At 44.2% G+C, this 26,649-nt stretch overlaps 1 protein-coding gene across 2 annotated transcripts in view; it reads right to left on the bottom strand.

The window, feature by feature from the left end:
- LOC144694560 (WW domain binding protein 1-like) overlaps positions 1–26,649 on the bottom strand; it is an 83,549-nt gene that overhangs the window by 25,791 nt on the left and 31,109 nt on the right. The window contains exon 1 of one of the 2 annotated variants that reach the window (XM_078565129.1): positions 7,002–7,043. The exons of the other annotated variant lie outside the window; for it this stretch is intronic. Within the exon in view, the coding sequence (XP_078421255.1) occupies positions 7,002–7,028 (27 nt within the window). The 5' untranslated portion in view covers positions 7,029–7,043. Of the gene's footprint in view, positions 1–7,001; positions 7,044–26,649 lie in introns of those variants that run through there. 2 annotated transcript variants of the gene reach the window in all.

The raw sequence follows: 26,649 nt of genomic DNA on the forward strand, positions 1-26,649 counted from the left end.
GAACCAGAATCCAAAGAAGGAACATTCAAGAAAGGAGCTATTAAACTCAAGTTTGCAATCTAAATACCTGGTTAAAATAGTCAAATAGGCACATTTAAATAAAAATAACCCAAGGAAAGATTAGTGCATTCTTTAACTGGTGAGGTGAATACCTGAATCCAAGGTCTTCATACAAGATTTTAACAAAACGGAAATTCTGGCTACCAGACTCAGCATGTCCAGGCGATGGCGCTTAACTCAAGATCACGGCATGTGTAAGTATATAACCCTTTTACACTGTTCTTCCCATTTAACAAACCTTTTGTGGCATCTCTCAAGCTGCAGGTCTGTAACCAGGAACGTGAATCAGACTATGTACTGACACCACTGTGGGTGAGACTTATTACAGGGGAGGCAGTAGTGTAATGTCATTGTCACTGGACTCTGGTTCAAATCCCATACCAGCAGATGGTGAATTTGAATTCAATGAATAAAAATCTGGAATTAAAAGCCTAATGATGACCATGAAAACCATTGTCAATTGTCGTAAAAACCCATCTGGTTCACTAATGTCCTTGAGGGAAGGAAATCTGCCGTCCTTACCTGGTCTGGCCTACATGTGACTCCAGACCCACAGCAACGTGGTCGGCTCTTAAATTGCTCTCTGAAATGGCCTAGCAAACCACTCAGTTGTATCAAACCGCTAGAAAGTCAATAAGGCCTGAACAGCACTGTGGATGTACCTACACCTGCAGTGGTTCAAGGCAGCAGCTCACCACCACCTTCTCAAGGGCAACTAAGGATGGGCAATAAATGCTGACCTAGCCAGTGACGCCCACATCCCATGAATGAATTAAAAAATACTCGCAGCAAACAGTCTACAGAGTCTATTTAAAAAGAGTCTTCATAAACTACAGCAAGCAAGCAGAATTCATGACTGAAACTACAGCAACATAAAAGCAGGGTGTTTCCTAAAGCAAACTGCAATTGTCAACTATATCTGTTTTGAAAATATTAGCCTTTTGTTGCCTCACCTCAACTCTCAATCGTGCTTGTCACCTACAGATTTGACTTTTCCAATGCTCATTTTGCTGCACTCCAACCTATAAATTACGACTGTGCTATCACCCACACTAAATCCCGCTCACCTACCATTGCCAACCACCACTGCCTCCCTGTCCCACCTCATGTAAACCTCAAACACCTTGTTCTAGTCTGTAAATCCCTAAATAGCCTCACTACATCCTACAATCCCAGGTTTCTTCAGTTCCACAATCATGCTGAGACACTCCGTTCATCCAACTCTGTGCCATGGTACGTTTCCACCATCTCCTGTCACTTGATCGCCAATGACAGATCCTCGAGCCACATTGCCTCCATGTTCAAACTATGAATTCCTTTCCTTAGCTACAGATCTCCCCACCCTCATGAATCTTCTTGAAACCTCACTCTAATCACATATTTGACCACCTCTCTTTTGACCAAGGGATTCCACGTTGAAAGCTGCTATATGAATGTCAGATTCATTTAACACATTGATTAGGTAGGCACCAAGAAGCTAAGGCAGCATATTCCAGTTAAGGAAGGCAACTAAAGCCAGGGTGAGAAATCAGGAGTAGAGAATCATACCTGAGCAGACAATTTCACATATCCATGTTGCTGTACTGGATAGATACATTAATTTAGGATCAACATACAAAATAAAACTTGGGGAGCTTAGAGGAGATATTTTCCCCCACACACCCACCCCCCACACAGAATGTCTTTCCACAAGTGGCAGTGGCATAGTGGTATTGTAACTGGACCAGCACCTCCAGCTACCGAGGGTAATGCTCTGAGGGCCCGGGTTCGAATTCTACCAAGTCAGATGGTGAAATTTGAATTCGATAAAAAAATCTGGAAATAAAAACCTAATGATGGCCATGAAACCATTGTCGGTTGTCGTGAACACATCTGATTCACTAATGTCCTATTGGGAAAGAAATCTGCTGTCCTTACTTGATCTGGCCTACATGTGACTCCTGTCCCACAGCAATGTGGTTGACTCTTAACTGCTCTCTGAAATGGCCTAGCAAGCCACTCGGTTCTCGAGGGCAAAAATGCTGGTGGTGCCCACATTCCATGAATTAGATTATAAACAATTCTAGACTATTAAAGGACACAGAGAAGATTCTGAGGAACTGGATTCGTGGCAACCCACAATGGGCAACTTTCCCACTGAGTCAAATGGCCTCCTGCACGGAGGTTTCTAAGATTCTATGCAACGCAGTCACTGTTGTAATGTAGGAAAGACGGCTGCCAATTTGCACACATCAAGCTCCCACAAACAGCAATGTGATGAACACCAGGAGGCCCCCTCTTTTAAGTTTGAGATATAAATATTAGTGAGGGCGTGTGCTTTGTTTCTTGCGAAAAAAACAAAGCCCCCACACTATCCCCATTTCCCTTTACGTCATTGACAGATTTATAAATACCAATCTTTGCTTTAAACATACTCTATGACTAAGCTTCCACAGCTGGGCTAGAGAATTCACAGCCCTCTGAGAAAAAAACATTCTCCTCGTCTCGGTCCCTAGTTGGCTTCCCTCTTATTTTGAAATTGTGTCCCCTGGTTCTAGACTTCCCAAGCAGGGGAAACATCTTAGCTGCCATCTACCATGTCTATCCCTCTGAGTAGTTTGCGATGAGATCATTTCTCATTCTTCGAAACTCTAGCGAATACAGGCCCAGTTTTCCCAATCTCTCTTCATATAACAATCCTGCCATCCCCGGAACAAATCTGGTGAACCTTCGCTGCAGTCCCTTTATGGCAATAATGTCCTTCCTAAGGTAAAGGGACCAAAACTGCACACAGTACTCCAGATACAGTCTAACCAAGGTTCTATACAATTAAAGCAACATTCCGCTACTCCTGTACTCAAATACTCTTGAGATAAAGGCTAACAAAGTATTAGTCTTCCTCATTGCTTGATGCACATGCATGGCTAATTTTCAGTGACAATGATCTTGCAGCAACAACCATACAACACAGAAGGCGACTAATCGGCCCATCATGGAATCTGGAATAAAATCTAGACTCTCTAATGGTGTCAACAAAACCACCAGAATGTCAAAAACCCATCTGGTTCACTATTGTCTTTGAGAGAAGGGAATCTGCCACCCTTACCTGGTCTGGCCCAAAGGTGACTCCAGACCCACAGCAATGACGTTGACTTGTACCTGCCCTGTGAAATGGCACAGCAAGCCACTCAGTTGTATTCGAGAAGTCAAAACCCCACCCACCTACTCAAGGGGCAATTAGAGATGGGTAATAACTGCTGGTTTCTCCAGTGACGCCCACATCCCATAAAAGAAAAAAAATACCTGTCGCAGTAGGATAACAGGAAACTTATGAGCTAGTCATCTCACATTCTGGAGAGAGGATGGCATAGTGGTAACACCACTAGACTAATAATCCAGGGGCCCAGGCTGATGCTTTGGGGACATGGGTTCAAAACCTGCCTTGGCAGCTGGTGGAATTTAAATTCAATTACAACGTGGAACTGAAAGCTAGTCTCAGTAACAGTGACCATGACCATGAAATTATCAATTGTTGTAAAGGCCCACTTGGTTCATTAATATCCTTTGGAGGAAGAAATCTGCCACTCTTAACTGGTCTGCCCGATGTTCGACTCCAGACCTAAGAAATGTGGTCAACTCTTAACATCCCCCTGAAATGGCCTAGCAAGCCACTCAGTTCAAGGGCAATTAGGGGTGGGCAGCAAATGCTGGCCTTGCCAGCGGCACCCACATCCTACGAAGGAATAAAAAAAGTCAACTCCCAGTGGCCAACAAGAGTGGCACGTAGACTGGAAAGGCCATTGGCTTTCTCACTGAGAAACTGCATCTTAAGGCAATATTAATGAAATTGACCACCTGATGCTTATGAATAATCAAACACCATTAGATAAACCAAAACTGAACTGAAGAATTCAGTAGTAGCTATATGAACTCAATATTCACGTCATTTTTAAGTGTGCAATTAGATTGTGCCAGGTTGCCTTGGAGGAGATTTACTACAACGATATCAGGAGTGAAAGACTTCAGTTAAATGGAGAGACTAGAGAAGCTGAGATTGTTCTCCAAACCACACCGAGAAAATTTCACAAAAAGTGTTCAAACCTATGAAGAGTTTTGATAGTGTAAATAAGGAGAAAATGTTACCACTGGCAGGAGACTTGATAATCAGAGGATACATATTTAAGATAACTGGGCAAAAGACAGAGGTGGGGGCGGGGAGGGAGGGGATGATATTTTTTTTCCACAGTGAATTTTGCAGTGTCCAGAAAGATTGTGGCAGTAGGTTCAATTCTAACTTTCAGAAGTGAATGGGATAAATACTTGAAATATTTAAAACATTTGCGGAGCTAATGGGGGGAAAAAAACCGTGGAATGGGACTAATTGGATGGTTCTTTCAAAAGGCTGGTACAAGCACAATGGGGAGGGCCTTTTCCGGTGATTTTAAGATTCTGCGAGCGCTTGAATTTTTGAAATGGGTGTAAAGTATTTTCCTTACTGTTGGGACATCGTACTAGAAAACTGGACTTGGGTAACAACAGTCAGGGACAATGCAACGGGTAGGCCCGAGATCATTGAGAGTTTTCACTGCTTCACCTGATGGTTAGGTGAAAAGCAAGGAGCATTCTAACGATTTCACAACGGGTACATAGACGACATTTTCAAAATGCTAGCTTTCAATTAATACACCACATCAAAATAGATCAGCAGAAGAGGCAAGAGAATTTCCCACCATCAAATTGTTTCTCGCCTAGATATAAAAGAGATATCAAGTTTTATCACACCACCAGTTAACATGCATAGACACGCAGCACATGCAGATACTGTTTCTAAGCTTGCTCAATATCTTTAAAAAAAAACCAAGAAGGAGGAGAAAAGGCCTCTGAATTTTGATCACAAATAGAGGAGTTACTCAAGCAGGTTAATGTTACAAAGGGACATATGAACCACCTGAGCACTGGGAGGTGGTGAAAGAGCATTTTCATGTATAGCGCAAGGGAAGAGGAGAGGGGTGAGAAACTGTACAGGATCGAGGGGGGTCGAGGAGGGGGCAGGGAGAAAATTGGCCTGGGGAGGGAAGCCAGCGTCATGATTGTAAAATCCTCGGACAGTAGGAACTTCTACATCTAGGCGCGTCTGGCATGCAGCTACAGACAGCTGAAACACATGGTCTTAAAATAATGAAAGCCCATTAAGCCCGTCCCTTCTTAAATGGATCAATCCCACCTGCTCACCATACCTTTCAATTCCTTTTCCCTCCAGAAATGTATCTAAATGCCGCTTGAACCTATTTATGTAATCTGTGTCAATGTCTTTCCCTGTAACTTATTCCAAAACTCAATTACCCATTGGGTGGAAAATGTTTCCACTTGACTTTGCTTCTTAGTCCTAACTTCCAAATTTTCAATTTGTCTCCCAGGATTTGACCCTTTCAACATAGAACACAATTTCCCTGGGTCAGGTTTTGTCAATTTTCTTTTTAACCTTAACAAAAACAGAAACAGAAATACCTGGAAAAACTCAGCAGGTCAGGCAGCATCGGCGGAGAAGAGCACAGTTGACATTTCGAGTTCTCATGACCCCTCAACAGAACATTTTTACTTAGTTCTGTTGAAGGGTCATGAGGACTCGAAACGTCAACTGTGCTCTTCTCTGCCGATGCTGCCAGACCTGCTGAGTTTTTCCAGGTATTTCTGTTTCTGTTTTTGTTTTGGATTTGGATTTCCAGCATCCGCAGATTTTTGCTTTTATTTCTTTTTAACCTTGTAGGTGTTGGCCTTGGCGCGTTGGTCTCACTCTCATCTCAGAATCCAAAATGTTGTGGGTTTAAGGACTTGTCCAGAGATGTGAACATATATCTTGGTTGACGCTTCAGTGCAGTATTGTGTGAGTGCTGAACGGCCAGAGGTGCTGTCTGTCACAAAGGACATTAAATCAAGGCTACGTCTGCTCCCTGAGGTGAAGGTCAAAGATCCCATGGCACTATAAGAGGAGGAACAGCGGAGCATTCCTGGTAGCCTGGTCAGCCTGCAATCATAGAATGACGTAGAACAGAAGGAGGCCATTCAGCCCATCATGCCTTTGCTGCCTCTTTGAACGAGTTCTTTCAATTAGCACCACTCCCCCTGCACTATTCTTATCTATTGTCATTCTTTTCCCTTCAAATCTTTATTGAATTCCCTTCTGAAGGTTATTTTGAATTTGCTTCCACCACCCTTTCCTCTGCCAACAAGCCCACAGGGAGTTTGACGTTTAGCTCATTGTTTCATGAACCCTTGCGGTTATCTAGGCTGCTGCATTTGTGCTACGTCACAAAAAAGTCATTCCTTTGATGTGAAGTGCTTTTGGGATGTCCTGAGGTTGCAAAGGAGGTTCTATAAACGCAAGTCCATTCTTTCTTTCAATGGTGCGCAAAGATGGAATGGACTCCTGTGAAGGTGAAGGGGGCAATGTGAGCAGGGAGCAAAACAAAGCATTGCAGTAGGGGAAACAGTGACTATGGAAGTCAGACCAAAAAAAAAGGGGGGTGAAATCGCTAATGTCAAGAGTAGCAAAAAAAAATCATCTCAGGAGCAACAAAAACCACAAACAGAACAAAAACAATGTGGAATGCAAGACACCCCTATCGTGTGTGCAGTCTTTCCCCATTTATTTATTCAAACAAACAATGCTCACATCACCCTTACACCATCAATCTGGCTGCTGCACAAACTTTAACAATCTTTTCTTGCTTTATTTTAAATCTAGTCATCCAGTCTTACAGGGCAACGGCCTGAGGTCCCAAAGCCAAGCACGACAGGCAAATATCATGTTCCCACTGTGCAGGGTGTTATTGCAAAATGATAAAGCTGCACTGCATATCAGGCGTGAAGAATAATTAAGTCAAACACGCAAGCTGGGGAGGGGCAGGAGGGGGGGTTGGTTAAGCAAATTCCGGGTGAAAGGAAAACATCAACAGTATTACCTGTTTGAAATTCAGAAGGAAAGGCATATTGAACTCAAACCTGGATGAAGAATGAGAAAACTGAACTTCAGTCGTCTTTGTACTGCAGCCACTTCCCCAGCATCTGCAGTCCAGGCCTCGCTTGCCTGTGTGTTATTCCAATGCTTGTTGAAGTGCCAGAGAAATGTCAGCAAACAACCTCACAGACAAGTGTCATGTAGGACGCTGCTGGGGTTTGGTGGCAAGAGCCAAGAATAAATGACATCACTGTGCACCACAGTCTCAACCACAAGTCAGCTGTTTTACTATCAAGAGGCAGGAGCACAGAAACATGGTCGGAATTTGTTTTGCTGACGCTTCTCCATAGTTAATCTGTGATACCCAAGGGGATAAACAAGCAAATGTCTTTCATGGTTGCTGCTATTTATGACTAAATGCCAAAATATCACACTCCTCCAAATGCTACAGCCATAAACAGACTTAAACATTTCTACTAGTCATCCTCTCAATTATCACCTCTAGCTTTCCCCCCCACCCTGCCTGCACCCCTCACTCCAATCGTGAAGACTGGGCATCCCATACTGCAAAGTGCTGAGGCCATGCCAATGCTGTAGAAAGCTTCTCCTGAGAGATAGCTGACTTTTTTTCCATGTCAAACTTACAAAAACAGGGGTCAGAATCATAGAACTCTGCAGCTAACAGCACTGTAGTTGTAACCTTCACCACATGGACCGCGGCAGTTCAAGTGGAGTGCTCACCATTGCCACCATCTCTCAAGTGCAATTAGTTGCTGACAGTAAATGCCAGTGATGCCCCTATCACAAGAATGACTAAAAAAGAAATCGCTGCATGCATTTTTATTCCTTACAAAAAACGGACCTAAAAATATTATTCAGCCAAAACTTTATATAATCAACAACTTGCTCATATATAGTGCCTTCAGCAAAATAAAAAGATCCTAAGGTGCTTCGTTGGAACATCAAATAAGCTTGACACTCAGTTCCTGAGTAGATCTTAGAAGACTTAGGTTATTAGAAAGCTTCAACAAGGTAGGTTTTAAGGAGAGTCTTATATGGAAGGAGAGAGAAGCAGAGAGGCTTAGGGAGAGAATTCCAGAGCTTAACGTCTAGGCAGCCGAAGGCAGGGCTAGTGATGGAACGTTTATATGTGAGGATGCTCAGGGAGGCGAAATTGGAGGAACGCAAAGATCTGGGTACGTCGCAGGTCTGGAGGAGATGACGGAAAAAAAAAAAGGCCACGGTGAGATTAGTGAAGAAGTGAGAGTGTTTCGGGTCAGGGTAACGAGTGAGCTGGGCTCGGTGGGAGAGCTTGGATCCACGCAATGGAGTTTTGGATGGGCTCAATTCTACGGAGGACGGTAGATGGGGGAAAAAAAAAAAATCGCAAATTAAAAGATCCCCCTGACAGTTTAGTCACAAAATTTGCTTGTCTGAGCCGAACTGACGAGGAAAAGCCCAGATTCCACCCATCGCTGCTGTTTTTAGCCAACGATAGAGGAGCTACAAATGGCCTGGGGGGCACTGAGATACCAGATACCTGTCTGTCTACGTCAGATGAGGAGAGGATCATGCTCAGTGCCTCACTATGATCAAACAGTCCTCTGACTGTGCGGCAGAAGAACGGAAGAAGATTACGAGGGGGCCGGAAGGTATCACCCACTCACCCACCCCGACAATGAATCAACGCCTTCAGGGCCAGAGCAGGGGAGGAGACAAAACTGGCAGAAAAAGGTTGAGGAGCCAAAGGGAAAACAAAATTGATGTAGGGTGTCGACAAATTTCAACCAGCTCTGCTGAGAGCAATCTCGCCTTTTCCTTATGAAGTATCATTCCGTTGAAACCAAAAAAAGGGACGGTACGTTGGTTAAACTGCAAACAATTCCTGTTAACACCAAATACTCCTGCACTACCTAAATCCTGGCAGTAATTTCAAAGTGGATGCCCCCCCAACACGCTGAGAACAGCCATCAATTCCTGTCAATAAATCCTCACCATAAACGACATCACTACAATTTGCTGAAACTAAACGGGAAATCTAAAGATTAAACAGAATTATAGTTTCACCAGAAATCTGGACAGATATCAACATCTCAGTATTTTTTTTATTTTTAAGTCTATGCATGTCCTGTCCATGGATTTTACTTCGTGCTGTTACGTTTTTGGTCACACTCTTCCTGGTAATAATTTGCCATTTAAATTTTTGCTCGATCCAATAGCTGTGGTGTGATTGCAGGCTTCAGCCACCAGGTGGCTCTGTGGGTTGATTTTTTAAAAATATATTTGAAACACCATTTTGCTTATTTTTAAAAAAAACATTCAGCAATTGACCATGTGGAGCGCCAGGGGCAATTTATTAGTATATTCACGTTTCCTTGTACATTCTAACGGGCAGTGCTGAGCACCATTGGTATTGCTCATATGTAGCAGTTAAAAAAACAATTTGGGGAAGGTGAATTTACACTTGGCACTGTACACGTGCGTATTGAATACAATTTTGGAACCTCAAAAGCGATTCCCTTTAAACATTCTTCAAAAGTAGTTACGGTTATCATGATCTGAAGATCTGAGAAGTAGAGGTTCGATAAATAGAATCAACAATTAATCGTATGCGTGTACCATTTACAAGGTACATTTCAGCAACTCAGCAAAGACCATAAGACATAGGAGCAGAAATGAGGCCATTCGTCCCATCGAGTCTGCTCCGCCATTCAATCATGGCTGATACGTTTCTCAACCCCATTCTCCCGCCTTCTCCCCGTAACCTTTTGATCCCCTTACCAATCAATTTTGAAAGAGAAAGTAAACAAGCTCCTTCAACAGCACCTTCCCAAACCCGTGTGGCCTCTGCCACACACAGAACAAGGGCAGCAGGTGCATAGGAAGGCCACCTCCTGCCAGCTCCCCTCCAAGTCACACATTATCCTGACTTGGAACTATTTCGCCATTTCTCCATTTGGCTGGGCTAAAACACTGGAACTCCCTTCCCAAAAGTACTGGGTGGACCTACACCATATAAACTGCAGTGGTTCAAGAAAGCAGCTCAGTATCACCTTCTCAAGGACAATTAGGGATTGGCAATAAAATCTGTCCTTACCAGTTTCGCCCACATCCCATGAATGAATAATGGAAGGGAAATATCAAACATTAACCTGACCAAGGTTTCATGATCAGTGTACATGCACGTCCTTTGTAATGTGTTCACTCCTTTGTAAGAGTCCATGCCACAAATAGCTAATTAGATAGTGGGTGGCAATGGACATCTGCCAAATTTGGTCAGGATCAACCTAAAGCACCATATAATGTTTAGGGAATCTTTCCCCCTTAGTAAAGGTGAAGTGATAGTAACTGCCCTTGACATCGAGGCAGCATTTGACCGAGTGTGGCATCAAGTAGCCCTAGCAAAACTGGAGTCGATGGGAATCATGGGGAAAACTCTCCGCTGGTTGGCGTCATACCTAGCACAAAGGAAGATGGTTGTGGTTGTTGGAGGTCAGTCATCTCAGTTCCAGGGCATCACTGCAGGAGTTCCTCAGGGTAGTGTCCTCAGCCCAACCATCTTCAGCTGCTTCATCAATGCCCTTCCTTCCATCATAAGGTCAGAAGTGGGGATGTTCGCTGATGATTGCACAATGTTTAGCACCATTCGCGACTCCTCAAATACTGAAGCAGTCCATGTCCAAATGCAGCGAGACTTGGACAATATCCAGGCTTGGGTTGACAAGCGGCAAGTAACATTTGTGCTGCACAAGTGTCAGGCAGTGAACATCTCCAACAAGAGAGAATCTAACCATCGCCCCTTGATGTTCAATGACATTACTATCACTGAATCCACCACTATCAACATCCTGGGGATTACCATTGACCAGAAACTGAACTGAACCAGCCATATAAATACTGTGGCTACAAGAGCAGGTCAGAGGCTAGGAATCGTGCAACGAGTAACTCACCTCCTGACTCCCCAAAGCCTGTCCACCATTTACAAAGCACAAGTCAGGAGTGTGATGGAATACTCTCCACTTGCCTGGATGAGAGCAGCTCCCACAATGCTGAAGAAGATGGACATTGTCCAGGACTAAGCAGCCAGCTTGATTGGCACCACATCCACAAACATTCACTCTCTCCACCACCGACGCACAGTAGCAGCAGTGTGTGTACCACCTACAAGATGCACTGCAGGAATTCACCAAGGCTCCTTCGACAGCACCTTCCAAACTCATAACCACTACCACCTAGAAGTACAAGGGCAGCAGACACATGGGAACAGCACCACTTGGAAGTTCCCCTCCAAGTCACTCACCAGCCTGACTTGGAAGTATTTCACCATTCCTTCACTGTTGCTGGGTCAAAACCCTGGAACTCCCTTCCTAACAGCACTGTGGGTGTACCTACACCACATGGACTGCAGTGGTTCAAGAAGACAGCTCACCACCACCTTCTCAAGGGCAACTAGGGATGGGCAATAAATGTTGGCCCAGCCAGTGAAGCCCACATCCCGTGAATGAATTTTAAAAAAGCCCACTCCATGCAGTGTCTACCTGATAATTCAGAATTCAGTTGTTTGCCGTTTGACGTCTGCTTTAGGGCCAGAAAGGAGTCAGGTACAAGAGACCAATCCTGATTGTTCTCATTATTAGATTGCAAGATAAAACATTTTTAAAAATTCATTCAGGGGATGTGGGTGTCGCTGGCTGGGCCAGCATTTATTGCCCATCCCTAGCTGCCCTTGAGAAGGTGGTGGTGAGCTGCCTTCTTGAACTGCTGCAGTCCATGTGGTGTAGGTATCACCACCTCAGATCAACCCAAAGCACTATACAGCCAATGAAGTGCAGTGAACACATCGCTGGATCGGGAACAGGACCCAAGCCTCAGGACAAAGCAGTTAAAATAAAGCACGTGGAATCCTGGGCTTTATAAATGTAGGCATAGATTACAAATGTCACCACTAGTTTGAGCCCAGCTGGAGTAATGCCCAGTTCCGGGCACCCCACTTTAGGAAAGACGTGAAGATTTTGGAGAGGGTGCAGATGAGATTTACTGGGATTGTTCAGGGGTTGCAGGATTACAGTTATACGGACAGTTATACGGAGAATTAGAGCAGAGAAGGCCAAGAGGAGATTTTATAGTGGTGTTCAAAATCATGAAGGGTTAAGGGTGTAAATAACGAAAACCTGCTTCCAATGGCTGGTTGATAACCAGAGGGCAGAGATTTAAGGGGATTGACAAACGAACACCAGAGGCAAGATGAGAAAAAACTTTTTTATGCAAAAGTGTTAGAATTTGGAATGCTTTAACTGCTAAGGTGGTGGAAACAGATTCAATAACAGTCTTTAACAGGGAGTCCAATAAATGCTGGGGGGAAATGGGGAAAAAGCCAGGCAGGAGAACTAATTAAAAGTAAAATACTGCGGGTGCTGGAAATCTGAAACAAAAACAAAAAATAGCTGGAAAAACTCAGCAGGTCTGACAAGCATCTGCGGAGAGGATCACAGTTAACGTTTCGAGTCTGTATGACTCTTCAACAGAACTGAAGAAAAATAGAAATGAGGTGAAATATAAGCTGTTTGAGGGGGGGTGGGACAGGTAGAGCTGTGGATAGAGGGCTAGTGATAGGCCTCCACCTATCACTGGCCCTCTATCCAGCTCTACCTGTCCCACCCCCCCCCCTCAAACAGCTTATATTTCACCTCATTTTTCTTTAGTCCTGTTGAAAAGTCATACAGACTCGAAACGTTAACTGTATTCCTCTCCGCAGATGCTGTCAGACCAGTAGAACTAATTAGATTGTTCTTTGAAAGTGCTAGTGCTTACTCGATTGGCTGAATGGCCTCCTTCTATGCTGTGCTATTCTCTGAAAAGGGACATATGCAAATTCAATTTTTCTCACGCGAGTAGAGACAGTAACTCCTCCCAGCTCCTCAGGTATTCCAGGTAATTGAGAAAGCACAATGGGACATCCTCAAATTATTCGGCCGATTGCACCTTTTGTTTTGAAGAGAAGGATGCCAAGAGATGCAACTTGCTCCATTTCCAACGAAGACATGTGAAATGTGGATGTTTCAAGTTTCAAAGCTCAACAAGTATAGCAGCGGACAATGATTACTTGCTGGGAATACAATGGCATCAGTTTTTTTTCCTTCTCTCTATCCAGTAGCCATGGCTCCTCTCTGCCAGGAGACAGGCCAGCTAGCCTAACCAACCACACAAACATGCCCATATAACGCAGTGTTTAATTCAACACCACCTCAAAGGCTGTAATCAACAGGCTTTCCCAGCACATTTTTCTCCATTTCTTGTACATGCCGTTCACATATTGAATATGCGGCAAACGAGTCTTAAAAAGGAAATACAAGCAGGGTTACAGAGACAGAGGAAGGGAATGGCAGTTAGAGCTGGCCTGGGCACAAAGGGCCAAATGGCCTCCTGTGTTGCACGATGCTGAGTGATTCAAGACATGCTGTCGTCAATTTTAGAAATAGGTAGAATTTTTCTTACGGGCACCCTTTTGCACTGCCTAGAGCCAAGGAGCAAGTTATGACTAAGGTTTGTAGCTGCTTAGTAAAGAACATGCTGCTCTAGTAGAATATTAAAGTGTTTCTTACATGAGGGGCTGGACAAGTGTTGTCTAAATTTGCCCCATGGCACAGCTCACCTCAGCGAAGTACCAGCACTGGATATATGGTACCAACTGACTCCCAATACTGAAACTCTTCCTTCTAGTCCAATAAATAACAATTTCACTGATTTCCCCGCTACCATAAACATCCCAATTAACAGAATTGAATTGTTGACAGTCACATCCACAATGAGATAGACATATAGTTACACAGGAACAGGAATAGGCTAATCAGCCCCCTTGAACCTATTCTGCCATTCAATTAGACCGTGGCTGGCCTGAACCTCAACTCGATTTACCTGGCGCTGCTTTGTCTAAATCCTTCAATTCTTTTACCTAATAAAAACATATCTTATCTCACTCTAGTAAATCTAATTTTGGCCTAGCATTCATTCACAGATGTTTGGGGAAAAGAGTACTTCAGATTTCCACTACCCTTTGTGCAAAAAAAATACTTCCTGCTGTCACCCCTTAGTGGCCCAACTTTAATTTCAAGATTACGTCCTCCCTCTTTCGATTACCCCACCAGAGGAACTAGCTTTTCCAAATCCACCCTGTCGAATCCCTTTATGATCTTAACCATCACAATTAGATCGATGGTTCTCCACTGACCCCTGGGAGTCCACGCAAAAATAAATAATAATATATTATTAGAATAAATATTATTATTGGAATATTATATTACAATAATTAATTATAAAGTTGTGCGGTGGCTTTGATGTAAGTTTGAAGGTGGGAGCACAGTGCAGTCACCACATCTGCAGTACAGTGTGGGCTGGCTGTGTCTCACCTTGTGGAGGGGGCGGTGCAGTGCACGAAGGAGCAACGAGAGGGTTAGAAAATCAACAGGCAGACCTGCAGACACCCAGGCGGATGGTGAACGCCAGGTGAGTTCAGGCTTGTTCATGAGAATGCAGTCTTTTTTTTAAATTTAAGCACTACATACTATGCAGTAAGAAGCAGGCACAGCCATCTCACTCATATTGGAAAATAAATACCTGTTTTCTTAAAAGCATTCTTAAAACACTCTTCATATGCAGCTCTTTCATGTTATGAGCATTATAAGTTAGATGGAGTGTCCGCGATTACTAATCCATTTGAAAAAAGAGTTTGAGAATGACTGAATTAGATCATCTCTCTGCAGTCAATACAAGCCTAATTCATGCAAATTGTCTCACTTTAACCCTTTAAGCTGTGGCAAAAATCTGTACATGCTATTTTCATACTTCCTCAAATAAAGTTTTACCCAGGGGAATTGTGACGCGCACGTTTACCATCATAACACAAGCTGATTAATGATGGCAAGCGTGCAACAAAGCAACTTCCTCAGTTAGATTTCTTTGAAAAGCTTTATATAAAGTGCACACGGTATTACGAAACAAAAAGTGCTCCATGTGAGTCAGTTACATATCAGGTCCTCCTTCCCTACTGCCATCCAACCCTCCTCCCTCATTGCAGTCACCCTTTTCTCCCTCTCTCAACATTCTCCCCATGACTCAAAATTTCTCATTAATTGGGGCACTCGTTAGTCCAACAAAAATAAACAACAAGACTTTCGTCTTTTTCCTGAACATTAATTTTCCACACCCAGAGCAGTATGTGAAGAGGGTAGTTTTAAAAAAAAAACACATTTTCAACACTTGTAACAACTACACTCCCTTCACTCAAAAAAAAAATCCAAATTCATCGAGGCTTGAACACTGTTCAAATATGTGGGAATATTTTGCAAAGCATCCCCTCCACCACCCCACCCCCCTCTGACCCCACTACGTTTCTGGATAGAGAACAAGTAGCAGTTTCACTGATGGGAAATATTTCTCTGACCTTCAGCTTCTAACTTCTCTTTCTCAGTCACATCTGTTTTGTCAACATTACTTTAGTCACTGGTCATATGAAGCTTTCACTCTAATCTCTGAACGTGCCATCTTATTTGCACTTTCTTGTGCTGCATGTGTACTGTTAAAACCAAGAGTCTGTTTTGACCTCCCCGCCTGCCTCCAGAAACTCAAAAGTTATAGAAATTCGTCATTCCTAATATTTACACTTTTAATCTCCCAGTTATCACCACAAATACAGGTCATTATCACATTGCTGTTTGTGGGAGCCTGCAGAGATTACGTTTCAACAAAAAGGACGTAATTGGCTACAAAGGGCTTTGGGACGTCCGAAGGTTGTGAAAGGTGCCAAATAAATGCAAACCTTTCTTAAACATAAACCCAGCCACTACAGGTCAATCAATTTAACCTCAGAGGTGGGAAAGGTTTTCTAAAAGATAATCCGGGACAAAATTAAGTCAAGCGTGCATTAATTAAGGAATGCCAGCACAGATTTGCTGAAGGCAAATTATGTTTAACTACAATATTTGACGGGCCATAAAATGCACTTTTTTTTTCTTGAAAAAAAAGCTGCCTGAAATTTCTGTGCATCTCATGATCCAAACGTCACCCTGTTGCACTGATCATTACCACGTGGTTCGGAGTTACACACACGCACCAATAGTTGGCACCAACCCAATGGGTACAAGGGGAGACGGTGGCACAGTGGTCATGTCACTGGACTAGTAATCCAGAGGCCCAGGCTAATGCTCTGGGGGCATGGGTTCAAGTCCCACCAGCAGCTGGTAGAATTTGAATTCAGTGAATAAAACCTGGATTTAAAAGCTAGTCCCAGTAATAGTGACCATGAAACCATTGTTGATTGTTGCAAAAAAACCCCATCTGGTTCACCAATCAATAACCTAGCTTCCATGTGACTCCAGTCCTAATGCAACGCGCTTGACTCTTAAGCTGCCCTTTGAAATGCCTAGCAAGCCACTCGGTACACGAGCAACTAGGACTGGGCTGGCCTGTCCAATCTTAGAATTTTTTTTTTTTAAAAAACCATAAGGCTCAGATTCAGATTGCAAGTGTCAAAGCGCATGGAAACATTTCATCCTCCTCGAACCGAGAAAATGATATGGGAACAGAAGCAGCAAGAGGAAGGGTTAAAAGGAGTAAGCATTGGGTGTGCGGCAAGATGGCCACAGCTGGAAGAGGTGGCGAAAAATTGAATTTCTGTATCGACCAAGATGATTGTACTTGAGCCCACAAGAAGAGTAGCCGTAGCCAGCAGAACAATACCTTGGTGCTACAGGTTCAGGAAAAGGCACAGGGTAAGCACACGTACTAAAACCAGGGTACAACAGAAGGTGCTGGCTGAACTCAAAGCAAAGATATTTCAATTTCACAGGTTCATGATTAAAGCAAGGGAAAAGAAATGTGTTTTGAACTTGGACAAATGGGAAATATGGACCAAGTTCCCCTAACTACTGATGATGTTACATTGAACAAGACTGGGCATTAAAGGCACTAAAACTAAATAAACCCTTTTAAAAATCCTAGCACGTCTTATAGTCCAGTATCTTACAGTGATTTGGTTAAATTTTTTGATGAGGTAACAGAGTGCTGATGAGGGTAATGCAGTTGATGTGGTGTATATGGACTTACAAAAAGCTGTTTGATGAGGCGTCATGTAACAGGCTTGTCAGCAGAAGTTCAGGCCACAGAATAAAAGGATCAGTGGCAGCATGGATACGAAGTTGGCTGGTTGACAGGAAACAGTAGTGGTGAGTGGTTCTTTTTTTCGGACGGGAGGAAGGTGCTCCTTAGGGCTCAGTATTAGGACCTCTGCTTTTCATGATGTACATTAATGACTTAGACTTGGGTGAACGAGGCACAATTTCAAAATTGCAGATGACAAAATTTGGAAGTGTGAGAACAGTGAAGAGGGTTGTAATGGGCTTCAAGGGGACAGAGACAGGCTGGTGGAATGGGTGGACAAGTGGCAGATGAAATTTAACGTGGCGATGACTGAAGTGATATATTTTCGTAGGAAGAATGAGGGGGAAGCAATATAAAATAAAGGGTATGTTTCTAAACAGGGTGCAAGAACAGAGACACCTGGAGCTTTGTATAGGTGCACAAAGCATTGAGGGTGGCAGGGTAGGCTGAGAAAGTGGTTGAAATGGTATCCTGGGCTTTGCAAATAGGGGCATAGAGTACAAAAGCAAGAAGTTATGACAAACCTTTGTAAAACACTGAAACAAAAGCAAAAAAGTCCGTCAGACTCTTCTTCAGAGCTAGCTGAGAGTCATATGGACTCGAAACGTTAACTCTGTCTTTCTCTCCACAGATGCTGTCAGACCGGCTGAGTTTTTCCTGCGCTTTTTGCTATTGTTTTGGATTTCCAGCATTATTTTGCCTTTATCTTTGTAAAACACTGGTTTGGCCTCAGCTGGAGTATTGCATGCAATTCTGGGCACCACATTTTAGAAAGCATGTGAAGTGAGAGCGAGCACTCCATTATATAGTGACTTTGGATAGTTTTCTTGGGCTCAACAGCAAAGCAAAAAAAAGTCCAAAAATGCAGCAGGCCCCTTCATCAGAATTCACAGGTCACCTTCCACGGAACGGTCTTGTACTTTCGTCAGTCAGAAGGTTTGTTGAACCCCAATAAGCTGGCTCAAGATCCACTTTTTAAAAATATGTAAAAACTCCTTCAGCGTTCAACTCGTGATTAAAAGACAATCAAATGTTCTCTCGCTTGACTGACTGCATCAGGTTGTTGTGGTGGGTCTGAGCTTCACATTAATTATCTGCTAGGTTTGGACTTGATGGGCCGAATAGACTCCTTTCTGTGCTGCCATTTCTTTAGGACTCTAAGGTGGCAACTCAGCAGTCTGCCCAATTTGAAGCATGTATGTGTATACCAATAGCAGGGAAGTACCCAAGCACACCTGATCAATGTACACTGCATTGTAAATGTGATAGCCACTGCTCCTCCTCTCTAGTGTCACCTCAGTACGTTCTGGTTAAATCTTCTCTCATATCTGAGCAGTCACACCCTGAGTACAATCCATACTTTTGAAGTCTAATATTTCACTGATGACTAAGGACCCTCAATTTGACATTTTGGATATACTGGTGGACTTTGGACTCAGAGTGGCTGTAAAGAATTGCATCTGATGAACGCCAGATAAAACCCCAGATGGAGGTGCCCAGTCAGTGTATTGTCAGAGAATTAGCCAAACAGGTACTGGGAGAAAGAAATGCAAACCAACAAGAATTCTGCATTTGTTGACTTGTGTCAACACTTTGCCTGTTGCTATGTTCGAGCAGCGGCTTCAGAGCTGGGTAAAGAAGCATTCTGGCTGTTAAACAGCCAAGGGCACGAGCTAGTTAAACGTCACAACTCATGCCCTGCAAACATGGAGCCAGAGCAGGTCTGCTCCCACTGCATCCTACCCACCTTCCGTATCCTCCATAGAGGTCACATCATCAAGTTTACTGCTCACAGCACGGGAACAACTCACCTACTGACTGTCCTTCGCATTAACAAAAAAACCTTCACAATGCACTGTACGGGTAAAGACCTTGAACGAAGAGCTTTGTTACTATGGCATTTTCTTGATTTTAAGAGTTGCAAAAATAAATAAAAAGTGCCATCGCTGCAATATGAAATTTGTTAATTTCCAAAAGTTGCACTAATCCCAGCTAAATCAGTTCAATCATTTTCATATATAAAAAAAACAAAAATAAAATCTCAACCTCCAGCAGTAATAGTAACTCCGGAATATTCACACTGGAATTAAACCAAAAAATACACCTTACGTTAAACACGGTTCAGTCAAGCACACGAATGAAGGGAACGTTTGACAGGCTTTGTTTCTCCCACTTCTCTGCAATCTTCCTGCCTGGTTGCAACAAACAATTGGGATTCATTCCACTGCCTTTCGCCAACATGTTAGGTCACATCTGCCCATCAAAGTTCACACATATGCGCACTCTGGGTGAAACCGGAGCTAGAAAAGTCAGGTGAAAAGTCACCGTCCTGACGAACCGGACATTACTCTCAAAGCAGATCCTCTGAAAGTCAACATTTCTAAAAACATTCTGTGGGACACCCCGGGGTGTTGGAGTTGATCAAGGAAAAGCCCTTCAGCTCAGCATCAACAATTTATATCACTTTTTGTACAATCAATCAGTCTGTCATTCCATTTAACATGATCTTCTCTTATTGCGATTCCAAGAACAGCTAGCGAGTGCAGTGAAAATATGGTTTTGTTTTGGGGGCAAAACATTTCACAACAGTTTCACTTCGTTCCCCGGCATTCCAAAGATAATCCAATTAAACAGCATTTGACAAGTTCCTGTGTTTATCATTGTTCCTGACTGATAACCCTCTGAGATTTTCTTTATTATTTATTCATGGGATGGGGGCTTCGCTGGCTGGGCCAGTATTTATTGCCCATCCCTAGCTGCCCTTGAGAAGGTGGTGGTGAGCTGCCTTCTTGAACCGCTGCAGTCCCTGTGGTGTAGGTACACCCACAGTGCTGTTAGGGAGGGAGTTCTAGGATTTTGACCCAGCCACAGTGAACAAATGGCGATATATTTCCAAGTCAGGATGGTGAGTGACTTGGAGGGGAACTTCCAGGTGGTGGTGTTCCCATGTGTCTGCTGCCCTTGTCCTTCTGGATGGTAGTGGTCGGGAGTTTGGAAGGTGCTGTCGAAGGAGCCTTGGTGAATTCCTGCAGTGTGTCTTGTAGATGGTACACACGCTGCTGTTACTGTGCGTCGGTGGTGGAGGGACTGAATGTTTGTGAATGTGGTGCCAAACAAGTGGGCTGCTTAGTCCTGGACAGTGTCAAGCTTCTTGACAGTTGTGGGAGCTGCACTTACCCAGACACTTTAGCTCATCGAAAACTGCTGCCTGGGTCCTAACTCACATCAAGTCCCATTTACCTATCACCCTGGGCTTGCTGACCTACACCGACTGCCAGTCCACCTACACCTCGAAATTTAAAATTCTCAATCTTGTCTTCAGATTCCTCTGTAGCCTTGCCCCTCCCCACCTCTGCAACCTCCTCCAGCACTACAATTCTACAAGATCTCAGCCTCTGCCCCAATTCATCTCCTCTTGCACAGCCTGATTTTCAGTGCCTCACTATTCGTGGCCGTGCTTTCAGCTAACTAGGCCCCTAAGTTCTGGAATTCCCTCCAGAAACCTCTACACCTCTCTGCTGTTCTGTCTTCCTCAAAATCTACCTCTTTAACCAAGCCTCTCCTAATACTTCCTTATGTGGCTCAGTGTCAAGCTCCGTGAGATCATGACCCTTTGTAGCGTTTTGGGGTGTTTTACTACGTTAAAGGTGCTTTATACATGCAAACTGTTGTCAGGTGTGAAATGGTGTACAGTATTATCAACAACATAGTACTTTCAGTCAAAATCCATCTCCCACCACTCTGTTGAATGCTCTACTCTCTTCCCATTTAAGATGGAGAGGAGGAGAATTTTTTTTCTCTCTCAGAGAGTTATTGGTCTGTGGAATTCACTTCCCCAGAGAGCAGTGGAGGCAGTGTCACTTGAGTATTTTAAGGCTGAATTAGATAGAATCTTGACTGACAAGGGAGTCACAGAAGGTACCGGGGATAGACAGTGGGACTGAGGCCACAATCAAATCAGCCATGATCTTATCAAATGGCGGGGCAGACTCGAGGGGTCAAATTGGCTACTCCTGCTCCAAATTTATGCACGCCTACCCAAACACCATACTTCCTGCTGCTCTCCCCAACCTCTTCCACTGCCCTTAGCGAAGAAAATCCCAGGCACAAGCTTGCAAAAGTTGCTAAGCACCAATTTCCTCCCTCCCTTGAAAACACTGCTTCCTTGTAACATGGGACTCAGCTGCCCAAGGAGGGTCAATCATGTTTAAAGGTCAAGGCCAAAAGGGATGCATCTGAGCAAGGGAAAGGAGTTGGAGGTTGATCACTGTTGAGCATGCAAACTAAGCCAATGCTGCAACATCGTTAACGTTAGCACAGCACCGTTAAGGAGGTGCCATCCTCTGAACAGGATATTAAACTGAACCCACACTGCCTGTCAAAATGAATGTTAATTACCTGAAGAGAAGCAGCAAGTTTTCCCAGCATCCCAGTCAACTTGCCTCCTTCAACCAATGCTCCCAAAAACAGAGCGAGCTATCAACCATCTCAGTGCCTGTTTCCAGCATGCTGTCATTGAATGGCTCCAATGTTTGCTTATGTAGCAACAGGCCACTTGAAAAATAATTAATTGCACTTCAGGAGGACTGATATGGAAAGATAGTATACTATAAATGGCAAAATTTTGAAAAGTGTCCAAGTGTCAATATCTATAAATCCTTAAAAGTGGCAGAGCAAATTGAAAGGGGAGGCTAAAAGGGATTATAAATAGAGGAATAGAAAATAAAAGATAAGAGACCACACTGGAACTTTATAAATCACTGGTTAGGCTTTGGGGAAGTATTGCGGGGAGGTGATGGCACAGTGGTATTGTCGATCGTCTAATAATCCAAAGACCAGGGTAATGCTCTGAGGGCCCGGGTTCCGAATTCAATAAAAAAAAATCTGGAATTAAAAGCCTGATGATGACCATGAAACCATTGTCGATTGTTGTGCAAACCCATCAGGAAATCTGGCCTACATGTGACTCTAGACCCACAGCAATGTGGTTGACTCTTAAATGCCCTCCGAACAAGGGCAATTAGGGATGGGTAATAAATGTCCAGCGAATTAAAAAAAATAATAATTCTGGGCACTATACTTGAGGAAAAACAATAACATAGGTTCCATGATTTGAAAAGATACAGAGGAGATTCACCAGAATGCTGAAGACTAGGTGAAGGAACTCGGTTGGAAAAAAAGTTAAGACTGTTCTCCTTGTAAGGCTAAGAATTTTCGAGTTGGAGGTTTGAGATGATGAGAGGTTTTTATAGAGTAGATGGCGAATAGCTGTTCCCTCTGGAGAATGGGTCATTAACTGGAAGCCATTGACTTAAGAGATCCAGAGAGGAGGTGAGGAGAAATCTTTTCCACTCGAGAGTCGTCAGGATCTAGAATGCTCTGGCCTTAAAAGGTGTCGATTCCAAAAAAATAACTGTGAAAGGCAGTTGGACAGGTACATGGGGACATGGAACTTACGGGGTTACAGATAAAAAGTAGGGGTGTGGCACTAAGCACAACAGCCCTTTCACAGGTGCAACAGGCTAAATGCACCGCAAGTTTCTATGACTCAATAAGCACCTGGAGACAACTTGTTGATGTAGCACGAAACCTGAATGCCAGCATTTCTTTACACAAAAACACCTCAACACTCCAGAATATGTTTAATTATAGCGTTGCCGCAGAGCCTATGCATTTATCTGAAACATTTTCGTATTCAGTTATTAAAAAAAAAAATGGCGAGCTGTACCACGTTGAGGCTGATACAATTCCACCACATAACATACATTCACCACAGGAATGGTGCTCAGCCGGCGAGACATGTGAGTAAACCAAGGGAAATTACTGTAAGATTACAAGGACATGAATGCGGGTGTCTGAGGATAGCACATCTCGTGTGAGAAAAAGGGGAAGCTCTCAGTGCTGAGACAGCATTGAGAAATATTGTGGTTTTCGATCTGGGCGTAAAATCCCCCCCCCACCCCCCCAACGGCCCTGCCCCTCCCTTGCTCTGTAATCCCCTGCAATTCCAGCTTTTTGAGCGCTCCCTATTTTAATCGCTCCACCACCGGCAGCTGGGTCTTCAGCTGGCTCGACCCTAAGCTTTGGAATTTCCTCCCTCAACCTCTCTGCCTCTATCTTTGTTTTCTGCTTGAAGACACTCCTTAAAGCCCATCTCTTCCACCAGGCTTTTGACCAAGTGCCCTAGCATCACCTTAAGTGAGCTCCTATGAAACACCTGGGGTGTTTTATTATTGTTAAAGGCACCATAAATGCAATTTGCGGAAAGTGGTGGACGTGTGTGGGATAGAGATTTGATATTCCTATTGCCAAACCAGGTTTTGTTCAGTGACTAGTCATGTCTCTCAAGCTTGAAACAAATGATGACCTGCAGAGAAGCAATCCCAGAAATTGTGACTACAGCGTGTGTCATTTGGTTCAAAAATACCCTTTGCAGTTCTGCACGTTTCATCATCGCTATTGACAAATCAAGAGTGTGCGCTGCTGAGATATGTGAACTTATCCCTGCTGATAGGTTCTGGCCACGAACTGAAACGCTGAGCTCCAGATAGGGCTTTCCGGGAAGAGGCTAATACATTACTTCAGTTTTCTCTATGCTCGACCTGTCTTTATCGATGATGAGGCACAGGCAAGCGCTACCAGGGAAAGTGTAGCCTTGGGCAAGCTTTGAATGTCAGGTTGGGAATGAAGAGGAGTAAGTCTGCCTAGCAAACTGAAAGCCTATAAATCATCAGTCCTACCCACTCTGCTCTCGGCATGCCTGGGCAATGTTTCAACGCCATGCCAAGAAACTCAAACCAGTTTCACTTGAGCTGCCTGCGAAAGATCCTGAAGATCAGATGGCAGGGCAAAATACCAGGCACTGAGGTGCCCAGCGTACACACCGTATTGAGACAGTCACAACTGAGTTGGACTAGTCACGTGGCCAAAATGTCTGACCCGTTTTACTAAAACGAATCTTTCACGGAGAGCTCGAGTCTGGGGTGTGCTCTCATGGCAGTCAAAGGAAGCACGACAAGGGCACCGTGAAGACTTTGCTTCAGAGTTTTAATATCAACCCCCAGTAACGGGAGAAGCTCGCCCACCCAGGATCGCTGCGCCTGGCGCAGCCAAATAAAAAATGTTGCTATCTCCTTCAAAAGCAAGAACATATCAGAGGCAGAGAGAAAACACAAACAAAGAGGAAATCTCGAGCCAGCAAATCGCCCAAAACTTAATCGCCTGCAGTATCCTGGCCTATTTGCAGCAAAAGCTTCTGGGCGCAGATCGGCCTCAGCAGTCACCCATGTACCCAATGGAATCCTACCAAACACCCCAGGTGATGAACGTGGTCATCTTCACCTCGGAAGACAACACCATCCTTGCAATACAAACTGTTCATTTTTTATACATGGGTATTGAATGCCTCAATTACTCGATGGCAAATCCCAACATAATAAGTTACAGACAATGTCCCAGACACCACCATCACCATCCCTGGTATGTCCTGTCCCACCAGCAGTTGGTGGCACAGTGGTATACAGTCAGGAGGGAGCTGCCCTGGGAGTCCTCAACATCGACTCCAGGCCCCATGAAGTCTCATGGCATCAGGTCAAACATGGGCAAGGAAACCTCCTGCTGATTACCACGTACTGCCCTCCCTCAGCTGATGAATCAGTGCTCCTCCATGTTGAACATCACTTGGAGGAAGCACTGAGGGTGGCAAGGGCACAGAATGTACTCTGGGTGGGGGACTTCAATGTCCATCAAGAGAGGCTCGGTAGCACCACTATGGACCGAGCTGGCTGAGTGCTAAAGGACATAGCTGCTAGACTGGGTCTGCGGCAGGTGCCGAGGGAACCAACAAGAGCGAAAAATATACTTGACCTCATCCTCACCAACCTGCCTGTCACAGATGTATCTGTCCATGACAGTATCAATAGGAGTGACCACCAGACAATTGTTGTGGAGACAAAATCCCACCTTCACATTGAGGATACCCTCCATTGTGTTGTGTGGCACTACTACCGTACTATATGGGATAGATTTCAAACAGATCTAGCAACTCAAGATTGGACACCATGAGGCACTGTGGGCCATCAGCAGCAGCAGAAGAATTGAACTCGAACACAATCTGTAACCTCATGGCCTGCCATATTCCCCACTCTACAATTACCATCAAGCTAGGGGATCAATGCTGGTTCAATGAAGAGTGCAGGAGGGCATGCTAGGAGTAGCACCAGGAATACCTAAAAATGAGGTGTCAACCTGGTGAAGCTATAACAAAGGACTACTTGTGTGCCAAACAGCATAAGCAGCAAGTGATAGACAGGGCTAAGCAATCCCACAAGCAACGGATCAGATCTAAGCTCTGCAGTCCTGCAACATCCAGTCGTGAATTAAACAACTCACTGGAGGAGGTCGCTCCACAAATATCCCCATCCTCAATGCTGGGGGAGCCCAGTACATCAGTACAAAAGATAAAGCTTAAACGCTTGCTTCAGCCAGAAGTGCTGAGTAGATGATCCAACTCGGCTTCCTCCCCTCCAGACCTCCTCCCCAGCATCACAGGCCAGTCTTCAGCCAATTCGATTCACTCCATGTGATACCAAGAAATTACTGAAAGCACAGGATAGTGCAAAGGCTATGGGCCTTGACAATATTCCAGCAATAGTACTGAAGACTTGTGCTCCAGAACTTGCCATGCCCCTAGCCAACCTGTTCCAGTACAGCTACAACACTGGCATATATTTGGCTACGTGGAAAATTGCCCAGGTATGTCCTGTCTACAAAAAGCAGGACAAATCCAACCCAGCCTATTACTGCCCCATCAGTCTACTCTCAATCATCAGTAAAGTAATGGAAGGGGTCATCAACATTGTTATCAAGCGGCACTTGCTTAGCAATAACCTGCTGACTGATGCCCAGTTTGGGTTCCACCAGGGCCACTCAGCTCCTGTCCTCATTACAACCTTAGTTCAAACATGGACAAAAGAGCTGAATTCCCGAGGTGAGGTGAGAGTGACTGCCCTTGACATCAAGGCAGCATTTAACCGGAGTGTGACATCAAGGAGCCCTAGCAAAACTGGATTCAATGAGAATCTGGGGGAAAATGCTCCACTGGTTGGAGTCTTACCTAGCACAAAGGAAGATGGTTGTGGTTGTTGGAGGTCGGTCATCTCAGCTCCAGGACATCACTGCAGGAGTTCCTCAGGGTAGTGTCCTCGGCCCAACCATCTTCAGCTGCTTCATCAATGACCTTCCTTACATCAAAATGTCAGAAGTGGGGATGTTTGCTGATGATTGCACAATGTTCAGCACCATTCGTGACTCCTCAGATACTGAAGCAGTTCATGTCCAAATGCAGCAAGGCCTGGACAATATCCAGGCTTGGGCTGACAAGTGGCAAGTAACATTCGCACCGCACAAGTGTCAGGCAATGACCATTTCCAACAAGAAAGAATCCAACCATCACCCCTTGATGTTCAATGGCATTACCATCGCTGAATCGCCCTCTA

The sequence above is a fragment of the Cetorhinus maximus genome, chromosome 20 (genome assembly GCF_964194155.1).
Source record: "Cetorhinus maximus chromosome 20, sCetMax3.hap1.1, whole genome shotgun sequence".
Lineage (NCBI taxonomy): Eukaryota > Metazoa > Chordata > Chondrichthyes > Lamniformes > Cetorhinidae > Cetorhinus > Cetorhinus maximus.